Source organism: Talpa europaea (assembly GCF_964194135.1).
Source record: "Talpa europaea genome assembly, chromosome: 5".
Taxonomy (NCBI): domain Eukaryota; kingdom Metazoa; phylum Chordata; class Mammalia; order Eulipotyphla; family Talpidae; genus Talpa; species Talpa europaea.
Window position 1 is genome coordinate 135,887,954 of NC_140071.1, and position 25,779 is coordinate 135,913,732.

General features: G+C 42.7%; 1 protein-coding gene across 4 annotated transcripts in view; it reads left to right on the forward strand.

Moving 5' to 3' along the window:
• Positions 1 to 1,237: 1,237 nt before the first annotated feature.
• The window catches only part of LCORL (ligand dependent nuclear receptor corepressor like), a gene marked incomplete at its 3' end in the record, with an annotated part of 127,254 nt that continues 102,712 nt past the window's right edge, over positions 1,238 to 25,779 (forward strand). For all 4 annotated transcript variants that reach the window (XM_084234115.1, XM_084234116.1, XM_084234114.1 and 1 more), the window contains exon 1: positions 1,238 to 1,468. In XM_084234115.1, the coding sequence (XP_084090241.1) occupies positions 1,318 to 1,468 (151 nt within the window). In that variant the 5' untranslated portion in view covers positions 1,238 to 1,317. The remainder of the gene's footprint in view (positions 1,469 to 25,779) is intronic.

Sequence of the window (25,779 nt, forward strand, 5' to 3'; positions counted from 1 at the left end):
CTTTGGAAAAAAGAAAAAGAAAGGTGGATGAAGACAAGACCCAGCCCAGGGAGCGTGGTTCTGAACTCGGAATTCATAGGCGTTTCCAAAGAGAATTAAAGCTGATTTCCCACAGGTTGTTCAGGAATTTCCAGTAAAACACACTACTTTTCGGCAAATCCTCTGGTTTGCCCCCCTGTGCTGAGACAGAAAAGCAACCGTGTCCTCGGAGCTGACATTCGGTGGGGATCGCGCGCGCCCAGCGGCGCTTCTCCGCGCGCAGCCCTCCGGCTGGGGCAGGGGCGCGGTCCCGCCACAGGCGCCTCGCCGGGTCGCGATCCTCCGGGAGCTCACAAAGCGTCCCTCTTGGAGGGCCCCCCAACCCCCCCCAGATCCCCGAAAACCAGCCGGCTGAGGAGCCCCTAACCCTTGCACATTACTCTCGCTTTCCGAAGTCTCTTCGCCCTGGAAACTGACGTCCCGGGGCGCTCTCTGGGTATGTCGGCATGTATTGCGGGCGCAGCCGAACGACCAGCTTGCTCCTTCCCTGCAGAAGCGGGGTGACAGTGACCCCGAAAAGTTTCCAGCCCTGAAAGCAAGAAGCGCAGCCGGAACCCTGCCGGGGCTGACAACTCTTGCGGTTTCCACCCCCTTCCGTCGCGGAGCCTAGGGAAGCTTGGCAGACCCGGGAGGGCGCCATCCCGGGTTGCGGGGCGTCGGGGGGCTAAACCCCGAGGCGCCCAGTCCGGGGCCGGCGGCCAGCGCAGCGCGCGAGCAGGACTCCGGAGCGCCCAGCCCGGCTGGACTACAAGGACCGGCAGGCCCCGCGCCGCGCCCGCACCCTCCGCTCCGGCACCTCGGCGCAATGGCGCCTGGGAAGTGAAGTCTCGGGGCGGCGGGCGGCGGGCGTCGCGGCGCTGAGGCAGGAGGGAAGCGTTGCGAGTCAGCGCCCCCGGCCCGTCAGTTCCTGGCCGGGCTCCGCGCCTCCCGCTCCCGCTCAGCGCGTACGCGGGCGGCGGGCGGCGGGCTGCTCGCTCGAGTAAACTCAGGGGGCGGGGGGAGAACGGGGGGGGGAACGGGGGAAAACGGGGGGGGAACGGGGGGATGGGGGCGGGGCCAGCGGAAGCGGCAGGTTGCTTCCTCCGCGCCCGCGCCCTCCCCGCCTCTCCCCGAGGGGGCGCCGGGAGGGGGAGGGCCGGGCCGGGGGAAGGTAGTGACACGTGTCAATCAACCCCCCTGCGGGGGGCGCGCGCTCCGGGGCTCGCGCCGAGGGCTCGCGCCCCTGCCTCGTGCCTGCGCCGCTCGTATGTAAATGAGGGCGCGTGACGCGGGACGCAGATGGACAAGGGAAGAGAGAGAATGGCCGCTGCCGCCGCCGCTGCTGCCGCCGCCGCCGCCGCGCAGTGCCGGAGCCCGCGGTGCGCGGCGGAGAGGAGGGGATTCCGGCGGGAGCTCGACTCCTGGCGCCACCGCCTCATGCACTGTGTAGGTAAGAGACGCGGGCGGCCGCCGCGCCCCGCCGCCGCCGCCGCGGACTTTGCGGTGAGGGGCGAGTTGAGGCGCCCGCCGGGCCGGTCCGCGGGGAGGCGGCGGGGGGCGGCGGCCCCGGCGCTCGCCTTTTGTCTGGGGGCCCCGCCGGCGCCCCCGGCCCCGGCCCCGCCCGGCCCCGCGCCGGGCGGCCGGGCTGAGAGTTCGCAGCCGCTCGCCGCGCCCCGCCGAGGCGCCCCCCGCCCGCCCGGCTGCCCCCGCAACTCCGCGGGCCCCGGCCCCCGTCCGGCCGCCCTGAGGGGCGGGGGCGCCGGGGCGCGCCGGGGCGCGGCGGGGGCCGGGGCCGGTCCGCGCCCCCCGGGCGCTCACACACCCCCTTCCCGGCGGCGGGGCCGGGCGGGCCGGCGCGGCGGGGTCGCGGCCCCGGCGGCTCCCCGGGCGTCCGCGGGGCCCCGGCCGCGGGTGGGCCGGCGGGGGCGGCGCCCGAGGGGCGGGGGCGCCCCCCGGTGCCCCGGCGCGCGGCGGCGGCGCGGCGGGGTGTACCCCTTTAAGAGGGAGCCGCTCGAGCGCTGACGGTTGGGATTTGAAGTTCTTCCTCCCTCTTTGGAAGTCCGGACGGATGGGGGGTGTTGCCATGGCGACGGCACCCGGCCCCGCGCCCCCTCCGCGGCGCCCGCCCCTGGGAGGGCGCGGACGCCCCGACGGCTCGGTCCTCCGCGTCCTGTGACGGCCCCGCCGCCGGCGCCCCTCGCGGGAGGGTCGGTCTCGGGGTGCTGCCAACTTGGGGGCGCGGCGCGGCCCCCTTTGCTGGCGTCTCCCCGCCCCGCCGCTCTGAGTCTGGGGGCGCCTGGAGCCGCGGTGGCCCCGCAGGTTGGCTTCGTGGGCGCCCCGGGTCGCCTGGTCGGGGGGCGCGTGGGGGGTGTTGGGGAAGGGGGTGCAGAGGAGAGCGCGGGGGGACGGACTCTGCGGCGCTTGCTCCGCCGGGGCGTCGGGGCCGGAGGGGCGCCCCGAAGCCTGGAGAAGACTTTCTTACCTGCGGCCGCCCGCCGTCCCTGCGCCCCCGCGCGCCCCGCGGCGTCCGCGCCCCCTCGCGCCCCGCCCCGGGCTCTCCGGCCGCGCGGGGACCTGCGGGTGCGGCTGACCGGGCCGGGGCGCCGGGAGGGGCCCCCCTAGGGCCCTGGAGGTCGGGGCGAGCGGCGCGTGGGGGGCGATCCTTGGAGTTGGGGAGCCGGCGGCAGGCGAGCCCTCGCCGGACGCTCCCCCGCGCGTCTAGTTTTAAAAGCGAGCCCGGCCTCGCCCGGCGCCCTCGCGCCCCGGGAGGAACCAGCGCTGCCCGCGCCTCGCGCCGTGAAGCGGGTCCCCGCGGGCTCCGGCCGCCGCGTCCCGCGTGGGGCTGCCCGGCCCGAGGCGGGCGCTGGCCCGGCCCTTCCGTGGTGGAGGATGCTTTGGGGCCTCTTTTTTTCATCTTCTTCTTAACTACTATATGACGATCACAAAGCTATCTGTGGTTTTGGAAAAAATCAAATTTTAATTAAGCGCATTTAATTGGATTTAATGGAAAAAATTAGGAGATCTCTATGTGGATCCTCAAGTGGGATTGAAAGGCATTGAAAATTGAGTTATTGCTGTGTGTCTCACACGCAGTCGGTTATAGTTTTATTGTTCTATATCATTGTACTGTATTTGAAAGGAAAATTTTTTCTGGGGCTCTTACCTATATTTGAATATTGTTGCCCAGAGTCAGAAAACCTCATACTTTGTTTTTTTTTTTTTTTTGGTCGTCATTATTTTTTTACACTAACAGTGAAACTTTTCAAGAGGGTGTACACTTGTTGATTTCTTTTTTTTTTTCAGTAGCCTACTGCAAAACACTGATTCTTGTGTTAATTGGAGTTAAATGAAGTTTGTGTAATCATTTAAAATAATTTTGCTATTAATGTGCTTACATTCAGTACTTTGCTTTGTAAATATTGTTAAAATAAAGACGTATTTTTTTCCTTTGCATGTGCATATGTGCGTGAATATGTCGATGCTCTTTTTGCTTGAGGTCATTTTAATAAGAATCCCATCATTTCTGCTTTTGGGGAAGAAAATAATCCAAAATCTTATCTTTAAATGAGATATGGAAGTTGTAGTCAGCGTCTCTGAGTTGTATAACAAATTAGTATTAAACCAGTAGTGAAATGTTAAATCTCAGTTCTTAGCCAAAGTAATCTGATTTTTTTTTTACAACTCATATATAATAATCTAATTTTATGTGGGGGAAAAAAGCTCATTGTAGTTTCATGACCACCTGTAGTTAGCTAAGATGTTTAACTTTTCTCTATCTTAGATTTGTGACTACTGTGGAATTTACTCCTATTTTTTAAAAACAATTTAATAGAAGGGTTGTTCTTTAAGCTCTATGTCCCAGTTAATAGCTCCATTTATAATGTGGTGCTTTTTATAATTTGACTGTTTTTCTATGATCTATGTTGCACTTTTGAATGTACTCATCTAAAACATGTCCAAATGCTTATTGGATATTGTAAATAGTATCCTAGTATTTGGTATGATATGGAATGATAACATATATAGCCTTGGGTCTTATGGAATATATGCTATAATTAATATCAAAAAGTCAGAAAACTTAAAGCCGAGGAAAAAAGAAATGTACTGATATATTTTTAAACATCATCAGGACTTGCATTAGGATATTTGATTTGGAAGATAGGCCAAATTTTTTATTTCTACTTTTTAACCTTTAATTTTGATATGCTTTTGAATTTATAAGAAGTTAGAAGAATAGTATAAGGAACTCTTCTAGCCTTACCCGTATTCATCGGTTGTACTGTTGGGATATATTTTGTTGCATTTATTTTAGCATTTTTGCCTTAACCATTGAGGTTTATTTGGAGACATCATACCACTTTTTCCCTAACATTGACATAATAATATTATCTAATTCACAATCCACATCCAAATTGTATCTGTTTATCCATAAGCTTTTTCCTGCCAGTGCAGGATGGCACCTAGCGTTGGCTTGTCATAGCTCTTGCAGCTCTTTTAATATGCAATGCTCAGCTTTTCTTGTATTTCTCAATCTTGGCATTTTTGAAAAGTATAGGAGAGTTATTTTGTAGACTGACTCTTTTCAAATTTGTTGTTTTTGCCTGATTAGATTGTCTCTGAAGAGACGGTTCTGTCTTTCTCAGTGGTACATCCTGCCTTGAGACTCCCCATCTTGGTGTCTCTCAATATTGGTGACGTTAGCTTTAAAAATTTGATTGGTGTGGTAATTCTCCATATTTCTCTCCCAAAGTTATTACTTATCCTTTTGTATTTAATGTTATTTGGGAAATACTTTGGGAAACAGGATAATTACATATTCTCAACAAAATTTAACTCACTTTTTAACTTCTGTACAAGATTTTCTACATTCATCATTACTTTATAAAGCAATCTTTCTCATCTGACATTTATTCAGTATGATTATTTTATCATCATGAGCTTATGAATTCTGACTTTTTCAGTAGCTATAAATCCTTATTATTATTATTATTATTATTATTATTTTGATTCCTAAATTGTCTCAGGTTTGACCAATAGGGGCACCTCTGCAAGCTGGTTCTTTTGTTTTTTGACAAATCACACTTCCACTCAATCCTTCCTACCTGATGACTTTTTGAGCACTTCCTTCTTTTTGATGTTGAGGGTTCACTTGAACTTAAACTGTCCCAGCTGGGGCCTCCCTGGTGGCACTGGTGGTTGAGCGCAGCGCTGTGAAGCTGTCCACAGCCTCTGCAGTGCTGGTTCCATCCTCACCGACCTCAGAGCAACCCACCTGGCGAGCAGACCTCTCCTGTTTCGCCCACTGCTCCCCTCAGCAGTGTATTTCATCAGTCTGCCAGTTCTGTTCCCTGCTCTGTCTCTGGTGAGTCCTCTCACCCTCCCGCGCATCTGGCCTGTACCTTGGCTCTTATATAAATAAAAATAAATCTTAAAAAAAAAATGAAATAAACAACTGTCCCAACTCCGACATTAACATTTTCTCTAAACTGTCCCAATTCTGACAGCAACCTTTTCTCTAAGGAGCTCTCCCTCCATTCTTTTTAGTGGAAAATAGATACCAAAATCTGCGCAATTAGGTTTCAGGACTGTTTTTAATCCCATTTTTCTGACATAGCTAATAATCAGTGTAATTGGTTTGTTGTAACAATTAAAGAAAACGGTGACAATTTTATTAGAATCATTCTAATCAGTGTCTTTCAACCTTCCTGTGTTTTCCAGTAGAAGTTTAATGGTATCCAAACTTGTAGTTTAAAAATTTCCAGTAACCACATTAAAAAAGCCCATTTTATTTAACTCAGTATATTCAAAATGTTTTGCTATTAATCCATGTAAAATTACTGGTGAAGTTAGTTTACTTTTTTTTTAAATGTTAAGTCTTTGAAGTTAGGTATTTTATACATAGAGCACATTTCAATTTGAACTAGCCACACTTCAACTGTGTAATAGCCACCTGTGGCAAGAGAAGTTGTCCATATTGGACAGCATAATTCCATAATTCCATACTTCAGGAAGATCTCGACTACCATGGTACGATTTATTTGAAATCTGTTGATAATAACCAAATGTGTGGCTTAATGTATCTTCCCTCATGTCTTTTATTTGGATATCCAATAAGATTCCAGACTGGACCTAAACCACCTGTGTTTGAATCCTAGTGTTACCACTTACCAGTGTGAACAAATTACTTAACCTCACGGTACTAAAGTTTCTTATCTGCAAAATTGGAGGTAATGGGCTTTTTTGACAAGTGATTGTGTTGTATGCATGTTATTGTGAGCCTGCTGTCTAAAAAGCATTCCACTAACTATTATTATTACTGATTCACAGAGGTTATTATGTCTTTTAAGCTTCACCTTTTTTTGCCAACAGTTTCTTTGTGGTGGGAATGCTGATTATCTAAAAAAAATCTTAAAGCGTGTTAGGGGAAAGTATAGTAAGGGCTGAAATGATCTATATTCTAGGGTATTCTAGAGCCATAGAGTTTTAGAACCATAACATATCACTTAGTCTAATTCTGGTTTTCTATATTATATTCCTACATTCTTAGTAATCTTTTGGTTTTGTAGCAACTGGATATAATAAATCAGTTCTTATTAATTATTTTTAAATTTTTTTAAAGATGTATTTATTTATGTACACAAGAGCTCTGGGACACAGGCCAGAGGTGCGGGGTGAGGTGAGAGGATTTACCAGAGACAGAGTGGGGTACAGAGCAGGCAGTCTGAGTGAAATACACTGCTGAGGGGAGCGGCAGGTGAGACCGGAGAGGTCTGCTGCACTTGTGGGTTGCTCCCTGGCCAGCTGGGGATCGAACTGGTGCTGCAGAGGCTGTGGATTGCTTCATAGTGCTGTGCTTAACCCTTGTGCCACCATGGAGGCCCCCAGTTTATATTAATTTAAAAAGATCTCTCATACTAGATAATCTTGGGGCTATTTTTGTTGGTACCTACTCTCTATTTTACTATTGCTGTTAACCGCATCCCTGTCTTAGAGCTTTGCACTCTCCAAGTGTTTGTAGACAGACTTTCTTCCAAATGACTTGCTCCATCTATAATCAGCAGAATCAGTGTCAGAATATTCTTTTCCTCTGTTCTTAACTTTTATAGAAATTATGGGAGTAGTTGGTAGAGCTGTTACACTTAAAGATGATATAGTGCAGGTAAATAAAATTCTAGGCAACCTGACACTTTCTGGCTACTTGCTTTCTGCTCATTTATCTTTCTACTACATCTGTCTCATCTCATTACTGTTGGCATGTAAATTCCAGCAGAGTATATTTACTCAGAAATATAGATTTGATGAGGGTTCATGAAGAGGGATCAACTACCCAAAAACCTTGGTTATACAACTATTTTTTCTAGCGCTAGCAAATTTTTTTATCCATTAAAAAATGTAAAGTGCAGCACTATCCAATAACATGCATGAGGCAAGTGGACTTTATGATGATAATAAGTAGTTGGATGGGTAACATATTCACATTTTTCTCTAAAATAGACATGTTGTTGACTTTTGCTGGTAAAAGTTGAAATTTTGTGTGCTCCTAGATTATTTTGAACTTGGAACAGTAAAATTCTGCCATCCTTATATACTGCAGTTTATAGATTTTGTTTTTCTACAGACGTAGAATAAAGGTTACAGGCCAATCTGAGCTTAATGTACTCTACTTGGTACAGCGCTGTCTCTTCGTGTCCATGCCACTTCCCGTGGCTGTTCGGTATATGACTCCCTCCCTGCTTGGCTGTGACAAGTTGCAATTATGTGCCCTCCCCCCATGCTTTCTTCACTTGTCTGACTTTCAAATTTGATTTTCAATTCTTCATCACAGCGCAATTCTGGGAGGAGCAGCAAAGGAATGAAGATTACTGGATATGCAATTTTTCTTCCTTCTTAGTAAATTTAGTCTTTCAGTTGTGATATCCTGTGGAGGGGGGGTTGTATATGGGTTCCTATTTTTTTTCTTTATGGTGATCCTTTATATATATATATTTATATATATATATATAATGGCCAACCTTAATGGGTGATATTGGTAGATAACACTTGGTTAGAGCATCAAGTTCATAGGTTCAAAGTTTGGGGGACCCACTTTAAATAGGGTTTATACTTAGTAGGGACCAAATCTGTCATTAAGTAGTTCTTACAAAAACTTAGCACAAAACGTAGCGATGACAATGTGATAGACTCACACCAACCTATTGTTACCATTAGGGATTAATTAATATGATACAATAATGCTATATTTGTATTTGAAGAATGGCACCTGGCCCTTAACTAAAGCTAAATAGAAAATTTGCTTTGAGATTTTTCTGTTTGCTAGAAAACAAAACTTACAATGAGGGATCACTTTTTTTTTTTTTATAACTCCTTTCCTTTCGCATGCTTTCCCCGGTAGTTGACAACGACCCTGTCCTGTTACTCATGTTTACTTACTGCTTCGCTTTACCTTAATTTGTTGTCACGTTACTGTTACTTTCTTTACAGTATCTCATGGATTCAGTTTTTCTGAGAACTATAAGCACTTCAGCAGATTCACATGAGATTTTGGTTACATTAGTATCTGCATTGCTGGTTTTGCCTTGTTTAGCATATAACCAATATTAAATCATCATTTGAAACAGCTGCTTTGATTTTGTAGTTTACAAAGCAGTAGTGTCTCCCATCAAGTGAAAGCTCCTAACCCTGCTCAGTTGTTGATCATGGGCAACCAGACTGCTTCTTTCCTACTTCTTTTAATAGTTTCTTCTTCAGACAGCCCGATCATTTTCATGTGCCTTTACTTCTCTTTGTATGTATTGTCCCAAATTCTTGAATGTCTTTTTAGTTGTATCTTCTGTCCTGCATCCTCAGTAACTTCTAAAATTCAGTGTCATCCTAGAGTCTTTTCTAAAGTATTTATTGAAAAATAAGTGAGACCTTTCTCCATTAATTCACATTAGTCAGTTCTTTTCTGATGGGTATGTGCAAAGTGTGCGTGCATGTCCAGTCATCCTCATAATTAGTAACCATGTAGTGAACTGTTTAAGGACAAGGAAGGAAGTCTTCAAAGAGTTAGGAAGGACTAAGAATTGAAAGCACGCAGTTCTTTTCTTTTGCCTCTCTGATTGCAACTTTACAGAAGTCATTTCACTTTTCGCAGATGGCAGTCTGTGGAACTAGGATATACCTGTCCTCAAGTGTTCACTATTTTCTGATTTTTGTGAAAGGTGCTCTGATACTTATGTAGTACTGGTTTCTGGACTGAAGATATGTTAGGGGAGTTATCAGCTTAACAATAATATTTAAAGCAAATAAATGGATGAGATCACCTAGGTGATAGAACTACAGAGAAGTCGAATGGTTAGTACCATGCCTTAAGAAATCTTAACATTTTGGGCTCAGAGGAAGAACAGTTTCAAAGTAAGGTCACTAAACTTCCACAGTGAAAAGTAAGGTCATTGGCTAAGTAGACAAACTAGGAAAGAGTAACAGTTTATACTCTAAGGAGGAAGAGTTACAGTTATAAAAGATTGTTACATGTTGATCAGATATCAAGTACCTTGAAATAGGGAAGGGTACATTGTTATTTTGGCAACAAGGGGGTTTTCAGATCTTGAGTAGAAGATAAATTTCAGCAGAGTGGTGGGCATGGAAGCTGTACTGTAATAGGTTAGAAAGTAATTTACACATTTGTAAAGGTCAGGACTGGACACAGTGCAGATTTTCTGATCCCATGCACAGGTAAAGGAGGAGTCAGAGCCCTCAGTGGTTTTTTTTGCAGGGTTTTATTGGGATTTACCCAGTACACAGCAGGCAAGAGTGCTGGGGGGCCGGGAGGCTGGTAGGCCTCCCAGCCCCCAGCAAGTCTTCACTCTATCTGGACTCTCTTCTCTGCTTCTCTTTCGGCTTCTACTGGCGACCCCGTGACGCCGCCCTTAAAAGCCCAGTCGAATCCCATCTACCTGTGCCCACACCCTACTCCAGGTGCCCGCCATCAGGCATGCATTCAAGACTGCAGGGTTCCGTCATCTATCCTAATGGCGGGAGGGCAGAAAAGCCTGATACCTTTTACCTTACCCTACAACATTGTAATAGGTAGTAAGTAGAGATAACATTTGCAGTTGAGTACTCATTTGAGAACTACATTTAAGGAAGATAAATGGAGGAATAATAAGAAGAATTTTTTTTTTGATGGGTGATATCATTTATGATACTAAGGAAGAATACTTTTTAAATCAACAATATTCATTAAGCTGAGATTTGATAGAAATGAAATATTGAGACAGATAAAGTTGATAAATAGATGGGCTTGAATATGAGCTCTTATTTTTTGTCCTTTTTTTCCTTCAAGAATATTTTCCTAATTATCATCACTAAGATAATATTTTAAAGGAATGCTTTTTTTTTTCCCCTCCAATTTACTGTTGTCAGTCAGTCATCAAATATGTTGAGCCCAACTGTGTTGAGCCCAATTGATTGGACTATAATTCTAGGTTTTTTTCTTACTGGCTTCTGGACTCAGGGATCAAAATATCACCTTTAACATGGGAGGTTGTGTTGAAGAACTTGGTCTGGTACTGAGAACAAAGTACATTTGACTTCTTCACTCCCTTCTCTGAATTGAGCTTACCAACTGTAAAGGGGCAGGACTGGGCACTGTACAGGTTTTCTGATCCCATGCAGACCGGGTAAAGGAGGAGTCAGAGTCCTCGGTGGTTTTGCACGCTTTTATTGGGATTACCAGGTACATGGCAGGCAGGGGTGCTGGGAGGCCGGAAGGCTGGCAGGCCTCCCAGCCCCCAGCAAGTCTTCACTCTATCTGGGCTCTCCGGCCCTCTCTGCTTCTCTTCGGCTTCTGCTGCAGCTTTCTCGGCTTCTGGCGTCTCTGTGACGCCGCCCTTAAAAAGCACAGTCTTAGCGCAGGTGTACCCACTTGAGGTGCCCGCCATCAGGCATGCATTCAGGATCACAGGGTTCCCTCATCTATCCTGATGGCGAGAGGGCAGAAAAGCCTGATATCTTTTACCTTACCCTACACCAACCTGTCAAAGACAGAGCAGGTGGAACTGCAAGTTTCTTCTAAAATACAGGGAAGCTCTACCCCCTCCCCCCCCCCATGAGTTTACCATGTGATTTGTTTATTCTAAGTATGACCATCTAGGCAGAGTGAGTGGGAGGCTTCGCCATGCATGAAAAATGACCTTTAATACATTAATCCATCCCACTAGAACAACTATCAGGATACTGCTAAGATTAACCATTCCTCTTTCCCTCGGGAGGGACTGCACAGGGGTAGAAAAAGGGCAGAAATTTCATCTAACAAATGTGAAAATGTTAGGAGTGGTCAGCTGTGGATTGGGTAAAAAAGCATATTGTCTATGCTAGGAATAAGGTTAGAGTGCTTTTATTTTTTTAATTTTTTTTAAGATTTATTTATGCATACAAGAGCTGGGGTACAGGCCAGAGGTGTGGGAGGGTGAGAGGATTCACCAGAGACAGAGTGGGGAACAGAACAGGCAGACTGACCGAAGTACACTGCTGAAGGGAGCAGCGGGCGAGACAGAGACAGGAGAGGTCTGCTACACCATGTGGGTTGCTCCCTGGCTGGCTGGGGGATCGAACTCGTGCTGCAGTGTCTGCGGACAGCTTCATAGGTTACCAGGGAGGCCCTAGGGCTAGAGTGCTTTTAAAGAGCTCACAATTATCAGGGATGTTAGAGTTGGTATAATGGAAAGATAGAGGGGAGGGAGCAATTAATTTTGATTTCAAGGATTTGAAAATGACCAGCCTCAAAGAAAGAATTGAATGATGGTGTGGGTTGGTAAACTTTTTGTAAAGGGCAGGATAATAAATACTTTAGGCTTCTCTGGTCTCTTTGTTACTCAAGTCCGCAGCTTAGCATAAAAACAATGCATACATGAATGAGCATAATTGTGTTCTAATAAAAATATTTTCAAAAATAGGCAGATTTGACTTATAGGCTGCTGTTAGCTGACCCCTAAGTTAATGATTCAGCAAGAGAGTAGGGTGGAGAGAACAGGTAGAGGGATAGTATAAGCAAAGCCATGGAAGTCTAAATGATCTATGTTGAAAAGATTCAGTACTCAGGTATCACTGGAGTACAGAGTTGGGGGTAGGAAGTAGGGTTGAATAGGAGGAAATTATGAACCTTCGAAGCTTTTTTTTAATGGGTAATAAGCATGATCAAAAAAGTTGCTTATTTTCATTTTGAACATCTGTTGGTTCAGCGTTGAGGGTTTTTTTGGTAATAGTTTTAAGAAGCTCTAACTGACACAGCCCTCTAAGTCAAAACTGGGAAAATGAGCTATCTTTACTTCAGTATATTATGATGTTGGATTGCTGGTGTACTCTCAGATGGTATCCCTCTTTTCTGTCTGGGCTCTGAACAACTTGAAAAATAAAATAAAGGGGAAAGATGAAAGTGAAAATAATACTTCTAGGATTGATAGAGGCCAGGTTAGAGGAAATTTGTGGGAGAGTCGGATGGTCTGGCGCAGGCCATTTTATCTACCTAGTCCTAGGCATACTGGGGAGGTGGGGCCGAATGTGAGTTCTCTGTAGATCTGTTCTCCTGCTGGCTCACTTCTTAGGGGCAAGGAGTAGAAATGAGCTTTATAGTTATTCTTGCAAAATCACCAGTTGCTTTACTCCCTTGGGGTGATGAGAGGCTCCGACTGTCCTTAGAAAGTATCCTTCCTCCTAGAAACAAGAAGCAAGGAGAAGTTACTACTTTTGCCAAGGTTCATTTTTTCAGTTGTATCTGAGCATAAGTGTACTGGATACAATACTGCTATTATACTGAAAGCAAGTCAAGCTCACATTCTGAATATTTTTTTAATTCCAGTAATTGAAACAGCCGTATTTCTTACACTCTCAAAATAATACTGGTAGGGTTTTTTTGTTTTTTTTTTTGTTTTGTTTTGTTTTTTAATGAACTAGATTTCCTACAAAACTATAGAATACTCGAATCCAGTGCATGGCCCACTAGAAAAGAAAGATAAACTTCTTCATCAACAGACTCTGTAAAATTAGAAATTTAGAAATAACACTGTTCTGTTTCTTTAAGCCAAAAAAGCACATATCTTGACAATTAGATTATCCTTTTAATTAGCTCTGATTATGGGCTCTTACGCATTTTATTCATGGGTATCTCTTTCTTTAAAATTTCCTTGTTCTTTCTCATCTTCCTTTTCTTCTCTTTTTGACCAGTTCAGTACTTAAAGGCATCCAATGTGACCACAAAAAGTTAAGCGGGGTCTGTGGGAGGAGGAGCCACGTACTCTAGTAGGTGTGGAATGTTGTGCCGACAAGGGTGAACAGGGTCCCCATGTGGGTTGATGGAGTTGTGAGGGGAGAAGCAGTCTGCATGGGAGGAGGGTTTGCTGGCACACGGTGTCAGGAGTACAAGCCGTCCTATCTGTGAGTGATGGTGTCCTGGTCTGAGGGAAGAGTTAGCTGGCCCCTGTGAGGGTTTTCCAGAACTGAAGAGGGTAGGGGAATGAGTGAAGACAGGGATGGAGTGGGTAGAAAGGCACGCATGTAGGAGGGTGGGTATATTGGAGTTCGTCTGGGGTGATGGAGGCATCGTAATGCAAGCTGTCAGAGCCTGAGGATAGAGATGCAACCCAGTGGTGGCTTCAGTATGGTGTGTTAGTGCCTGAGCAGGGTGAGGAGGAGATCCTTGGGTACTGTTGTGGGAGAGGTGTGCAAGGCATGAAGAAAGGGTAAGAAGAAGGTGAGGAGGTTTTACACACCAAGGGGGTGCAGGGGGATTTTGGACAAAAGGGGGCAACACGAGCACCATGTAGAGAGGGGGAGGCAGTCACAGTGGGATATTGGCTACATGTAGGGAGAGTGGTCAAGTGAGAGCTATTATAGATCATCGGTGGGAGATAGACCTCTCTGTCTGAAGGCAGTTGCAGATACAGAAGTGGAGAAAACTACTATGCTCTCTGCAGTGTTAGACTGGAAATACTGATGTGAACGCAAGGTTTCCATTTTATATGGGGAGAGAAATAAAGAAGTGAATGTGTGTATGTACACACACAACTTTTTGGAGTGAAGAGTAGATGTTTAGGAGCAGACGTCTCAGTAGCAGTGAGCATAAAGTATTATTGTTAATTTCCTGATTTCAATGCTTGTATCATAAAAGAATGCTTTTGTAAGAAATACTTCTTCAGGAACTGAAGGGTGCTTGGTCATCAGGTAGGCCATTTACTGTCACATGCTTAGAAAAACAATAAAAGTTCTTACCATACTTAACACATTGTAAATTTAAGATTGTTACAAAATAAAAATAAATATTTAAAAGCAATGTTGTCAAAGTATTACATTCTATTGAATTTATTTCAGGCCTTAAAACCACATAGTTAATTTTCACATGGGAACTAGTTTAAAAAATTCTCATTTTACACATAAGAAAACTTAGGAGGACTTGCCCAAGAATTTCTCTCTAGTGAATATAAAGATGGAATTAACATCCAGGTTTATATTATTCCCTTGTTAAACCTGGTTAAAAAGTGAGCAAGTCTGATCTTTCTTGGTCACATAGTTGCATTAAAATTTTAGTAGTGCTGTTCTCTGTTTTATTTCAGACTGGAATGTGAGGGTTAGGGCACCGTATTCTGTGTTTAGACCTCCTCTGTCTTTTTTTTTTTTTTTTTTTAAAGATTTATTTATTTATACAAGCACTGGGTGCAGTCAGAAGCGCGGGAGGGAAGAGACTTCACCAGAGCCAGAGCTGGGAACAGAACAGGCAGACCAACAAAATACACTGCTGAGGGGAGCAGCGGGCGCAGCCAGAGAGGTCTGCGCGCCATGTGGGACCCTCGCCCAGTGGCCGGCGATTGAACTGGTGCTGCAGAGGCTGCGGGCAGCTTCGCAGCCCAGCGCTCAACTGCTGCGCCACCAGGGAGACCCCCTCCTCGGTCTTTTGTTTCTGTTCTGGAAAAAGAGAGAACAAGGGCATTCTGTATTTGAATCTATCAGAGTTGAGGGTTCCTTTGAGATGAGTTAAGGAATAACATCCCCAAATTTCTTTCATACTTTTACCATTGGTGAGAGGAGGGAGTTAACAGGGCAAAGATATTCTCCAGCATAGATTGTCAATATTACATTTTGGTCTGGATTCGAAGTTACTATCTTTACCAATTTCAAGAATGATGGTCATCACCTTTCCATCTCTTTTGAACTTTTTCCCAAGAATGACACGGCCAAGTAGAATATAGCAAATGACAATTTATTGTTTCATTTAAACTCTCCTTTGCCTGTGCCCCGCTGTGTCCATTTAGAGTGTAAGAAAGTAGTTCCCTTGTCAAATTTGTATTTTTTTATATACCGATACTATGTCATCAGGCTAATCATTACCTGTTTCTCTCCTTTGCCTTATTATTTGACATTTTACTATTCCTGTTTTGGCATAGGTATAACTTAAATGGGGCAAAATTCACTCACTTAACTATCTTTTCATTTCATTTTGAACACACAGTTCCGTTTATCCTCAGTCATAGTGAGTTTTTCTATACTCTCTTTCTTCAGACCCTTTCTAAAATTGCCCCTTAATTTTATATCAGGAATAGGATTTTCAGCATTGGAAGAAACATGGCTATTTGATATTACCCTTTTGTGCCTCTTTTCTCCCTCATAATTTTTCAGTTAATATTTATGCTTCATACATTGCACTAGGGGACGCAGATGCATTAGATTGTCTTCATAAGGTACAGTCTGATAGGAAAAACAAGGCTCTCATTTTTGTGACTTGTGATTTGTGATTTTAGTGATTTGTGAACTGTGGGCATACAGAAAAGAAAGGAGGAATCAAGAGTCACATTCCCAGGCCAAATTGGACGGTGGAACTGTTATCCAGGATAGGACATAGTAGAGCATATTTTAGTAGTTGAGGTAATAGAGTCGGTATATAGACTCACCAGTATCTAGGATTAACACAGCAGGGGTTGCTAGCTTCCCTAAAAGCCAGTTGTTACAAGAGTATGTCAGCAAGACATCTGAGGAGACCAATCATAGAAAGAAATTATTACGCCTATAAGTTCTGAACTTTCATAGATCAGAGACTCTTATGCAGGAATAATGTTGGCACCTCTGCATTCTTTTTTTTTTTTTAAGATTTATTTTTATTTACTAATTCACACAAGAACTGGGATGTGGGCCAGAGGTGCAGGGGCACCCGGGGGTGGGGTTGGGGAGAAGGAGGAGAGGGGGTGAGAGGATTCACCAGAGACAGTGGGGAACAGAACAGGCAGATCTACTGAAATACACTGCTGAGGGGAGCAGCTGCTGTGCTGTGTGGGTCAGCTCCCTGGATGGGGATCGGGATTTAACTCAGGCCACAGTGGCTGGTGATGGCTTGATAGCACTGAGATTTAACCCCTGGGTCACCAGGGAGGCCCACCTCTGTATTCTTAACATTTGGAGCTACAAGGATAGTTTTAGACCTTGATTACCAGTCATGATCACTTAATTACTGTCAGAAAAAGTTAGCCTAGATAGACTGAATAATTACATGTTGCATTTTTTGTAACAAATAATTTGGAAAGACTACCTCAAGTTGTTTTTCACTGTGACTTTATGTTGAAGTTGATAGAGTAAGTATAACATGGTTTTATATCCTTAACGCTTACATTTGAAGATTAAAGCTTCTTTTTTTTTTTTTAAGATTTATTTATTTATGCAAGCACTGGGTACAGTCAGAAGCATGGGAGGGTGAGAGAATTCACCAGAGCCAGAGCGGGGAACAGAACAGGCAGACCGACGAAATACACTGCTGAGGGGAGCAGCAGGCACGGCAAGAGAGGTCTGCGTACCGTGCGGGACCTTCGTCAGTGGCCAGGGATCGAACCTGCGCTGCAGGGGCTGCGGGCAGCTTCGCAGCCCAGTGTTCAACCGCTGCACCACCAGGGGAGGCCCTAAAGCTTCTATCTTTAAACAAAACCCAAAACATTTTCCTTGACCTTCACTTTTCTTTATTTTTTCCCAGTCACTTACCTATCTCAACATCTGATTACTTGATCTGTCTCCACTGGTATGTCTTTTAGGTATCCTACATATATCTAAAACTAATTCTTGATCTCCCTTTACCAGATAACAAGTATATTGCTCTGATGTACATCTCAGTGTCTACCTATGTTCACAGTTAGAAGACTAAAAGTCATCTTTCACTTACCCTTTCTCTTATCTCCTGTATCCAGTACACCAGTTGTTATTGATTAGGCTTCCAAATATATCTTAAATCCACCTGTTTCCACCAGTCTGTCAACCTTACTTCTTTGCCTACTGCTACTGCAAAAATTCTTAATAGTTTTCCCTCAAAGTTGTGATTCTTCTTTACTTTAGTCCTCTGTGCCACAAACAAAAATCTAATGAGGTTATTTGCTCTACTCTTAACCTGACAATAACTTCCTTTTACACCAGGGACAAAAACGCAGAATGTGATCTATTCTGGGTGTTTTTTTCTTTGAAAATTATAGCATCTATCCTGTGGAGATAGCATAGTAGTACGAAAACTGACTTTTAAGACCAGATTGTGTATGGTTTCTTTTTTTTTTTTTTTCCACTGTCCTAAGGAAGTTAGTCCCTACTCTGATATTTTATTGGGATTCAGTTCCCATCTGGGGGAAATCAAAAGTAACTTTCCCAGGAGAGTATTTGAAAATTTGGGCATAACTTATAAAAATCATTAAGGAAAATATCAAATATGTACAAAAGTAGATGAAAGCATACTGAATCTTCATATTCCTGTAACCCAACTTTAAAATTTATTGCAAATCTAGCCTAACATGTAACACTAAAATTTTCAGTCAGAGCAAAGCAATTTAGATAGTGGTTGTCTGAATGTTGAAATCCATTCCCTGTTCTAATGAGAATGAACCCAGATCACACATTTTGTTGCAGTAGTTATGGATTTATGCCAAAATTATGAAAAATGTTATGACATTCATGGCATCTTACTGCTTGCTTTTAGGCTTAATGTATTTTTTTGTCATATAATAAGCCAAATAAGTTGAGTTCTAGGCCCTAAAAGCTATACTCTTCCTCTTCTCTTCTTATTTCTTCTCTTTCCTCTTTATGCTCTGTATTTTGAATAACTCTAAAACCAGTAGGAAGAAAAAACTACTGCTTATATCTTGGATCAGCCATTTCATATTCATTAAACAAACCAAAGAAAAAGCTTCTAGAGGTCTTGTTGCATATGCTGAAAAGCCACTGAATTAATAGTGATACATAGCTCATGTGTCAAAATCTCTCAGAGCATTCATCTTATTTGGTTGTTGTAGAACTAACAATAGCTTACTAAAAATGTTTTTTGTGTTAATGTTATAAAATTTGTCAGCACTCATGATAATTTGATACTTAACATTTGGGTATTTATTAAAAATCCACATCAGATGCGGGTGTGTCTTGGAAAGTCTGAATTTTAGAGCTATAGATAGAGGTGTAGATGAATATAGATATCCGTGTCCTATATATTTGCACGCACACGTGCACATATTACAAATTATTAGTCATAATTGTGATCATTTCACTCTCTTAAAAAAGCACAAGTATTTTTAGTTTAATTTTAGTGAACAGCTGAAGAGAATGTCTTGTTTTCAAGCTCCAGTTCTATAAAGCATATAATTGGGATTTTATACTAAATTATGAATTTTGAAGTAACTTATATTCTAAGCATTAATTGTGCAACCTTGAGAAAGCTATAACTTATTCTATCAAAAGTTGTTGGGTATAGAATTACAAATCAGTTTGTTTTTTTTTTTTTTCATTTTTTGCTCTGCACCTCTCCACAAGATTTGTTAAGCCTCTTACTTCTTTTTGACATGCTTTTTTCTTCTTTTTTCAAACCTTCACATTTTCTCTTGGATAATATGCCTAAACTCAAATATGATAGTACTCTGTGTAAAAATTCTTCATTGGTTCCCCCACTGTCCTTAGGATACAGTTCAGATTCACTATATGGTTTAGGACCAGCATAATCTGCTGTATCTACTGCCTTAGCCTTTTGGTCTGCCATTCTACCTGAGGCGCTGCCATTGAACAGCTGCATCAGAAGCACAGTAATAACGTAGTTTTAATTGCAGCTAATGTTTATTGAGCCCCTTTGCCAGATGTGTGCTTTACCTATGTTCTATTCTTTAACCCTCACAATAATCTTGAATACAGTTAAATAGTGTGTTACAGAGGAATCACAATGAACCCATTTTGATTTCTCAGGCACACTGTTGCTGAATCTTTGCTTATTTGTTTTTCCTATTGGGTTACCAACAACTATTCGTTGCTTCTTTTTATAAACTTTAAAAAGTATAGCTACATAATGAAAAGCATACAGATCATAAAATTATACTTAAGTGAGCAAAGTGAACATACTCATGTATGTATGTAGTATTCTGAGTTCTTAACACCGTGGATTATATTTGCCTGCTTGAGGGAAGCTGTGTTTGAATGAAATCGTAAAGCATTTTAGCTTTCATCATGTGGTTGCCTGAAGATATAGTTTCTTTGTTCTATAATCTAACATGTAAATATATCATCATTTATTCATTTGTTTTAAGTGACATTTGGGTTGTTTCCAGTTTACAATACTATAAGCAGGACAGCTAATGTTCTTATTATACATCTTAAATTTTCATTCAACTCTTGGAATATTTTACAATCTCACTTTGGCTGATTACACTTTTTTTTTTTTTAATAGAGGCATGTTTTATTTATTTATTTATTTGTTTGTTCGTTTGTTTTTGTTTATACATGCACTGGGTACAGTCAGAAGTGCGGGAGGGTGAGAGAATTCACCAGAGCCAGAGCGGGGAGCAGAGCAGGCAGAAGGACCGAAGTACACTGCTGAGGGGAGCAGCGGGCGGCAGGAGAGGTCTGCGCGCCATGTGGGACCCTCCTCTGGTGGCCGGGGAGCAGCCGGGAATCGAACTGGCGCTGCAGAGGCTGCGGGCAGCTTCGCAACCCAGCGCTCAACCGCTGCGCCACCGGGGAGGCCCTGATTACACTTTTTTAGGGAATTCTCTCTTCACCTTTCCAAATTTGCATTTGATATCACTTGGTATGTGCACTGATGTCACTTTCCTTGCTCTGTTACACACATCTGTGGTATATATTTCACATCAAATTTAAAGTGTGTGTGTGTGTGTGTGTGTGTGTGTGCGCGCAAAGGAAAAAAATCATGTTTTTTCCTTGTGTCCTTGGAACCACTGAGTAAGTAATTGTTGACTTAGTGAATTTTTTTCATACATTTGCCCTTTCATTCCTAAAATAATAAACATAAGCATGAATCTAATGGAAATTGGGTAATACACTTAATTACTCTCTGACTTTTATTCTCTTCAGTTATATCTGCAGTGTTAAACCAGATTATTTTGGGGTTCTTAAAATTTTTAAATTTGTTGTAACCCTTTTGTACCGAACAGCTATTGTGAAAAGTATTTTTGGATATATTCTTAGTAACTCTTGGTACATCTAATTATTTGTGGTAAATAATATTATTTGTCCTTTTGAGGGTGGTCTTAAGTTTAGGAAAAAAGCCAAGAACCATTTGGAGTCCAGACAAGAATTTTATAAATTACAAATTATATCAAAACTGAGTTGAGATTTCAAGGAGTTGAAATAGAGTTTCCTCTCCACCCTCCTGCACCGCTCCCCCATTCCCTTGTGGCTTTAAAAAATATTTTTTGCCAAATCAAGTCACTGAATTCAGATAGAATTAAGTCACAGAGATACGTCAGACTTTGTAGTATATTGTGCGTTTGAGTTTCTTTTTTTTTTTTTATTTTTTTTTAATAGAGGCATGCTTTATTTATTTGTTTGCTGGTTTGTTTGCTTGTTTTGTTTATACATGCACTGGGTACAGTCAGAAGTGCGGGAGGGAGGGTGAGAGAATTCACCAGAGCCAGAGCGGGGAGCAGAGCAGGCAGAAGGACCGAAGTACACTGCTGAGGGGAGCAGCGGGCGGCAGGAGAGGTCTGCGCGCCATGTGGGACCCTCCTCCGTTGGCCGGGGAGCAGCCGGGGATTGAACCGGCGCTGCAGAGGCCGCGCGCAGTTTCGCAACCCAGCGCTCAACCGCTGCGCCACCGGGGAGGCCCACGTTTGAGTTTCTTGTGCCATAACAAGTTACTTACATAGTACTTGGTTATACTTTCTTTAAAAAATTATAGTGGGCTCCCTGGTAGCACAGGTAGTTGAGCGCAGCGCTGTGAAGCTGTCTGCAGCCTCTGCAGTGTGGGTTTGATCCTGGCCAGCCTCGGAGATACCCACATGGTATGGCAGACCTCTCCTGTCTCGCCCACTGCTCCCCTCAGCAGTGTTTTCGGTCCGTCTGCCTGTTCTGTTCCCAGCTCTGTCTCTGGTGAATCCTTTCTCAACCTCCCTTTCCTCAACCTCTTGCACATATCCTGTCTGCACCCCAGTTCTTGTATGTATGAATAAATAAAGCTTAAAAAATTATAGTTGATTATACTTTCTTTAAAAATGTTTCCTTTTTGTGTCATTCTTTTCCATCTTGAATTTATCTTCTCTGAAACTAAAGTTTTCATTTAATATTTATTTATGCATACAAGAACAGAGTTACAGGCCAGAGGTGTGGGGGCATGAGAGGATACACCAGAGACAGAGTGGGGAACAGAACAGGCAGACTGAGTGAAATACACTGCTGAGGGGAGCAGCAGGTGAGTCAGGAGAGGTCTGCTGCGTCATGTGGGTTGCTCCCTGGCCGGGGATCGAACTTGTGCTGCAGTGGCTGCGGTTAGCTTCATAGTTTGTGCCTTAACCCCTTGCGCCACCAGGGAGGCCCTTCATATCTTTTTTAACTACCATGCAGACCCATTACTAACACTTGCCCCAACCCCAATTAAATAATGATGGTATACCTTCTATCATTGTATTGCTTTTCTTTTTACTTATATTTTTTACATCGTTGTGTAGACCCTGTAAAATTCCCACCACCACCAGTTCACCGGTGAACCATCACCATAGTCTCTTGTGCTCTTCTTGCCCGTTTTGACTCCTTTCCTCCCCTTCCCTTGCAGAATTTCTGTTTATGGTTGCTTGCTTGCTAGTTTTGTTTTACTATTATTGTTGTTACTGTGTTTTTTTTTTTTTTTCCTTGATTGCTTATTTGGTTCCTCTGTATTCCTCCTATAAGTGAAACCATTCCATACTTTTCTGTTTCCTTACGGCTTATTTCACTGAGCATGATCCCTTCAAGATCAGTCCATGTTGCTGCGAATGGCGTGAGTTTATCTTATCACTGTATTTCTTTACTCTTTCTCTTAGACTAGGTTTCTATTTTTATTCATCTCAGACGTTCTATAAAATGGCTTATTGATCGTTGTCTGCTGCTTTGTCTTTCTTCACTAAACTATAAGCTTTAGGTAAGTGTGTGTTAGAAGCTTAACAAAAACATTTTTTGACTATATGTAATTCATATACTTTGTCACCCATTCTAGTCTTCTTTAAAACTTTGCCATTTGCTGCATATGTTCATTTTTACATTAATCATCTTATTATTTAAAAACCTTTCTTTATTGAAATAAGTGTTGTGTTATGTGTATGGCTGGTCTCTTTTTCCCTTCAGCTAAATCCTCTGTCAGCCATGAAATTCAACTACATTAGGTGAATCGCTATGACACATCCTGAGGATAATACAAAATAATATTGTCCTTGTTGTTAAGGAGCTAACATTTCCCTTTCTTCAACCAAAAGAGAAAAATAGAAATACTTCAAATTAGGCCGTGATATTAGAATGTGATACTGGTAACAGTGAATTCTGACATATAAGAGTGGGAAGGTTTCTGGTATCATTTGGACAGGACTTTTATATCAGGTCTGTTTATTTCACACATAAATAAACTGCTCCTTACTATGGTTAATTGTTCAGCTAGTTGTAAAGCTGGAAGATGTTGTCTTAGGTTAGTTTGGAAGACAGGACACTTGACAGGTGAACAAAGATGGGGGAATGCATTTCAGATAAACAATATGTGCAAAAGCTCAACCCTGTAAACAGCATAATGGGTTAGTTTCCTTTAAGGGGCATCTAAGTTAATTATGATGGCATAATTTAAAACGAGGTTGGAGAATACACGGGGCCTAGATTTGGGAAGGCTGTGTATGCTGTCTTAGAACATTCTTATTTTATCTGTGGGCAGTAGCGATCCATTGAAGAGTTTTAAGCAAAATTAATATTGTCTTCTGTTCTTTTAAATCAGGAAGTCCATTAGAACAGTGAGTCTGATATCCATAATAAGAGCCTTGGTATTCAGAGAGAGTGCATGAACTGAACATTTTCTCTACTGCTGAGACTAGTGTTTAATAGAGGTGAATCTTTAAGGTAAACAGTTTACTGTTTGGAACTAGAAAACTTTTCAATTTTGAATGTATCAGGCCTCCAAAAAATTTACAGAGTTATTATAATATATATCTAAGTAACTTCCATTTAAGAAACAAAACATGACAGATGAAATTGAAGTTGAAATTCTCATTTATCATTTGCAAGTCCCATTCCCTTTCTTCCATCCTGGAGGTACATATTTTTCTCTTGATATAAGTCTCCATAAAGCATTCGTGGTATACCTGGTGTAAGTTATTTTGGTATAAGAGCTAGATATGTACTAGCTGGCATTCACATAAGGTGCACATTGAGTTTTTCTGTGTCTGGTTATCTTAAATGCTCAACAAATCTATTTTAATTGTAGTAATTTTTTTCCTGAATTATTACTCTATATTTTGTCTTTTTATTTGTATGTAAATCTGATCGTTTCACTGATTAGTTTGCACCAAATAGCCATTATCAGTGCTACAAAATACAAGTATTCTAGACTTACAACTTTATAAGGGTAACTTAACAGACTTAGTGAAAGATAAACAGGGAAGTAATGTGGACATAGCCTGTTCAGAATGCATTTCCTGAATTTGTGCCTGTGTACTCCAGTCAAAGCAAAATCTAATTCAGACAACTAATTGGATATTTCTGATAACATTTGCTATTTGTTTATTGCTTTACATTTTTTCCAAGATTCCATACAAATTATCTATCTACCTGGAATATATCCATTTTATTAAATGTTTGAATGCAGTTATTACTCAGCATAGGAGTATGATAATATTCCAAGTTTTACTGAAGAATTACTGATTCTGAGGGCCTCCCCAGTGGCGCAGCGGTTGAGTGCTGGGTTGAGAAGCTGCCCGCAGCCTCTGCGACGCCGGTTCGATCCCCGGCTGCTCCCCGGCCACCGGAGGAGGGTCCCACGTGGCGCGCAGACCTCTCCTGCCGCCCGCTGCTCCCCTCAGCAGTGTACTTCGGTCCTTCTGCCTGCTCTGCTCCCTGCTCTGGCTCTGGTGAATTCTCTCGCCCTCCCGCACTTCTGACTGTACCCAGTGCATGTATGAACAAGACAAACAAACAAATAAATAAATAAACATGCCTCTATTTAAAAAAAAAAAAAAAAAGAATTACTGATTCTGAAAAAGTTATGTTATTTGTTTGAGATCACATAGCTGGTCTGAAGACAAATCTGGGAGTCCAGTCTGGATATTACTTCTATATCCATTATCATCTTATGTTTTATGAGAGGACAAGACGGATTTCATATTAGATATAAAAGTCAGGGAATGCTAATGGGTCTTAATAAGAGGAGAGATCATTTTCCCCATAGTGACTAAGAAGCATTTTTACAATTTAACAATTAGTCTAGTATCACGTCTGTACTTAAGCCTTGAACAGGGTAACATGTATGTTCAACTTGTGCTTATTCCTCAGTAATTCTTCATGGCTAGTTTGGTTTCCATTTGTTGCATAAGTGTAAATTAGAGAAAGAGATGAATAATTAAGGTAATCTTTTTGATTTTCTCTTTTACTGTCTATTCAGAATTGTTGAGTCAGTTTCTTTAATGCTGATTTTTGAGCCAATCTTGGCACTATTGACAAGTTGAGCTGCATTAGTCTCTGGTGTGGGGAGTTGTCCTGTTCACTTTAGAATGTTTAGCAGCTTCCTTGATAGTAGTAGATGCCAATAGTTTCATTTATATGCTCATGTTTGAGGATTAGGGTAACCTTAGGATCTTGTAATAGAGACACCTTTATTAATAGAGGCATCGCAATCCTTAAGTCACCTTTATTAATAGAGGTGCTGCAATCCTTTAGTCATACTTATATTTACGTATACTTACACAAAGAACAGACTGAACAAAATAGTGGGAAAAAAAAAAACACTTAAAAAGAAGGCACTGGTTACATGGAAACTAAGGTATTTTAGATTCTAAGGAATAGAAAAGACACTAAAACTAAACTAAGCCAGATAGAAATATGGTTTGTTCTTAGAGCAGGTAGGTTGTAAATAAATAAATGGCTGTGAATTTCAGAAATACAGAGGATGTAAAGAAAGATAATTATTAATAACAGATTTTTTTTCTTTGCAAAACTATCTTGCAAATTGGACTATATTCGGATAGTTGTTTTGTGAATGAATGTCTTAGATTTTAGTGAAAATTTTCCTCAAACATTTAACAAATATTTGAGTACTTAATATGGCCAGACGCTGGGTATAGGCACAGTAAAACTAGTTCACATGGTCCCTTCTTGGAGCTTAAAGAATGTTGTGACATTTATCACATTAAAATGTCAAAGATTTGGGGCCTCCCCTGGTGGCGCAGCGGTTGAGCACTGGGCTGAGAGGTCAGTCCCCGGCAGCCGGCCAGGGTCCCACAAAAAAAAACCAAAAAAAAAAAAAACCAAAGATTTGAAGCCTCCCTG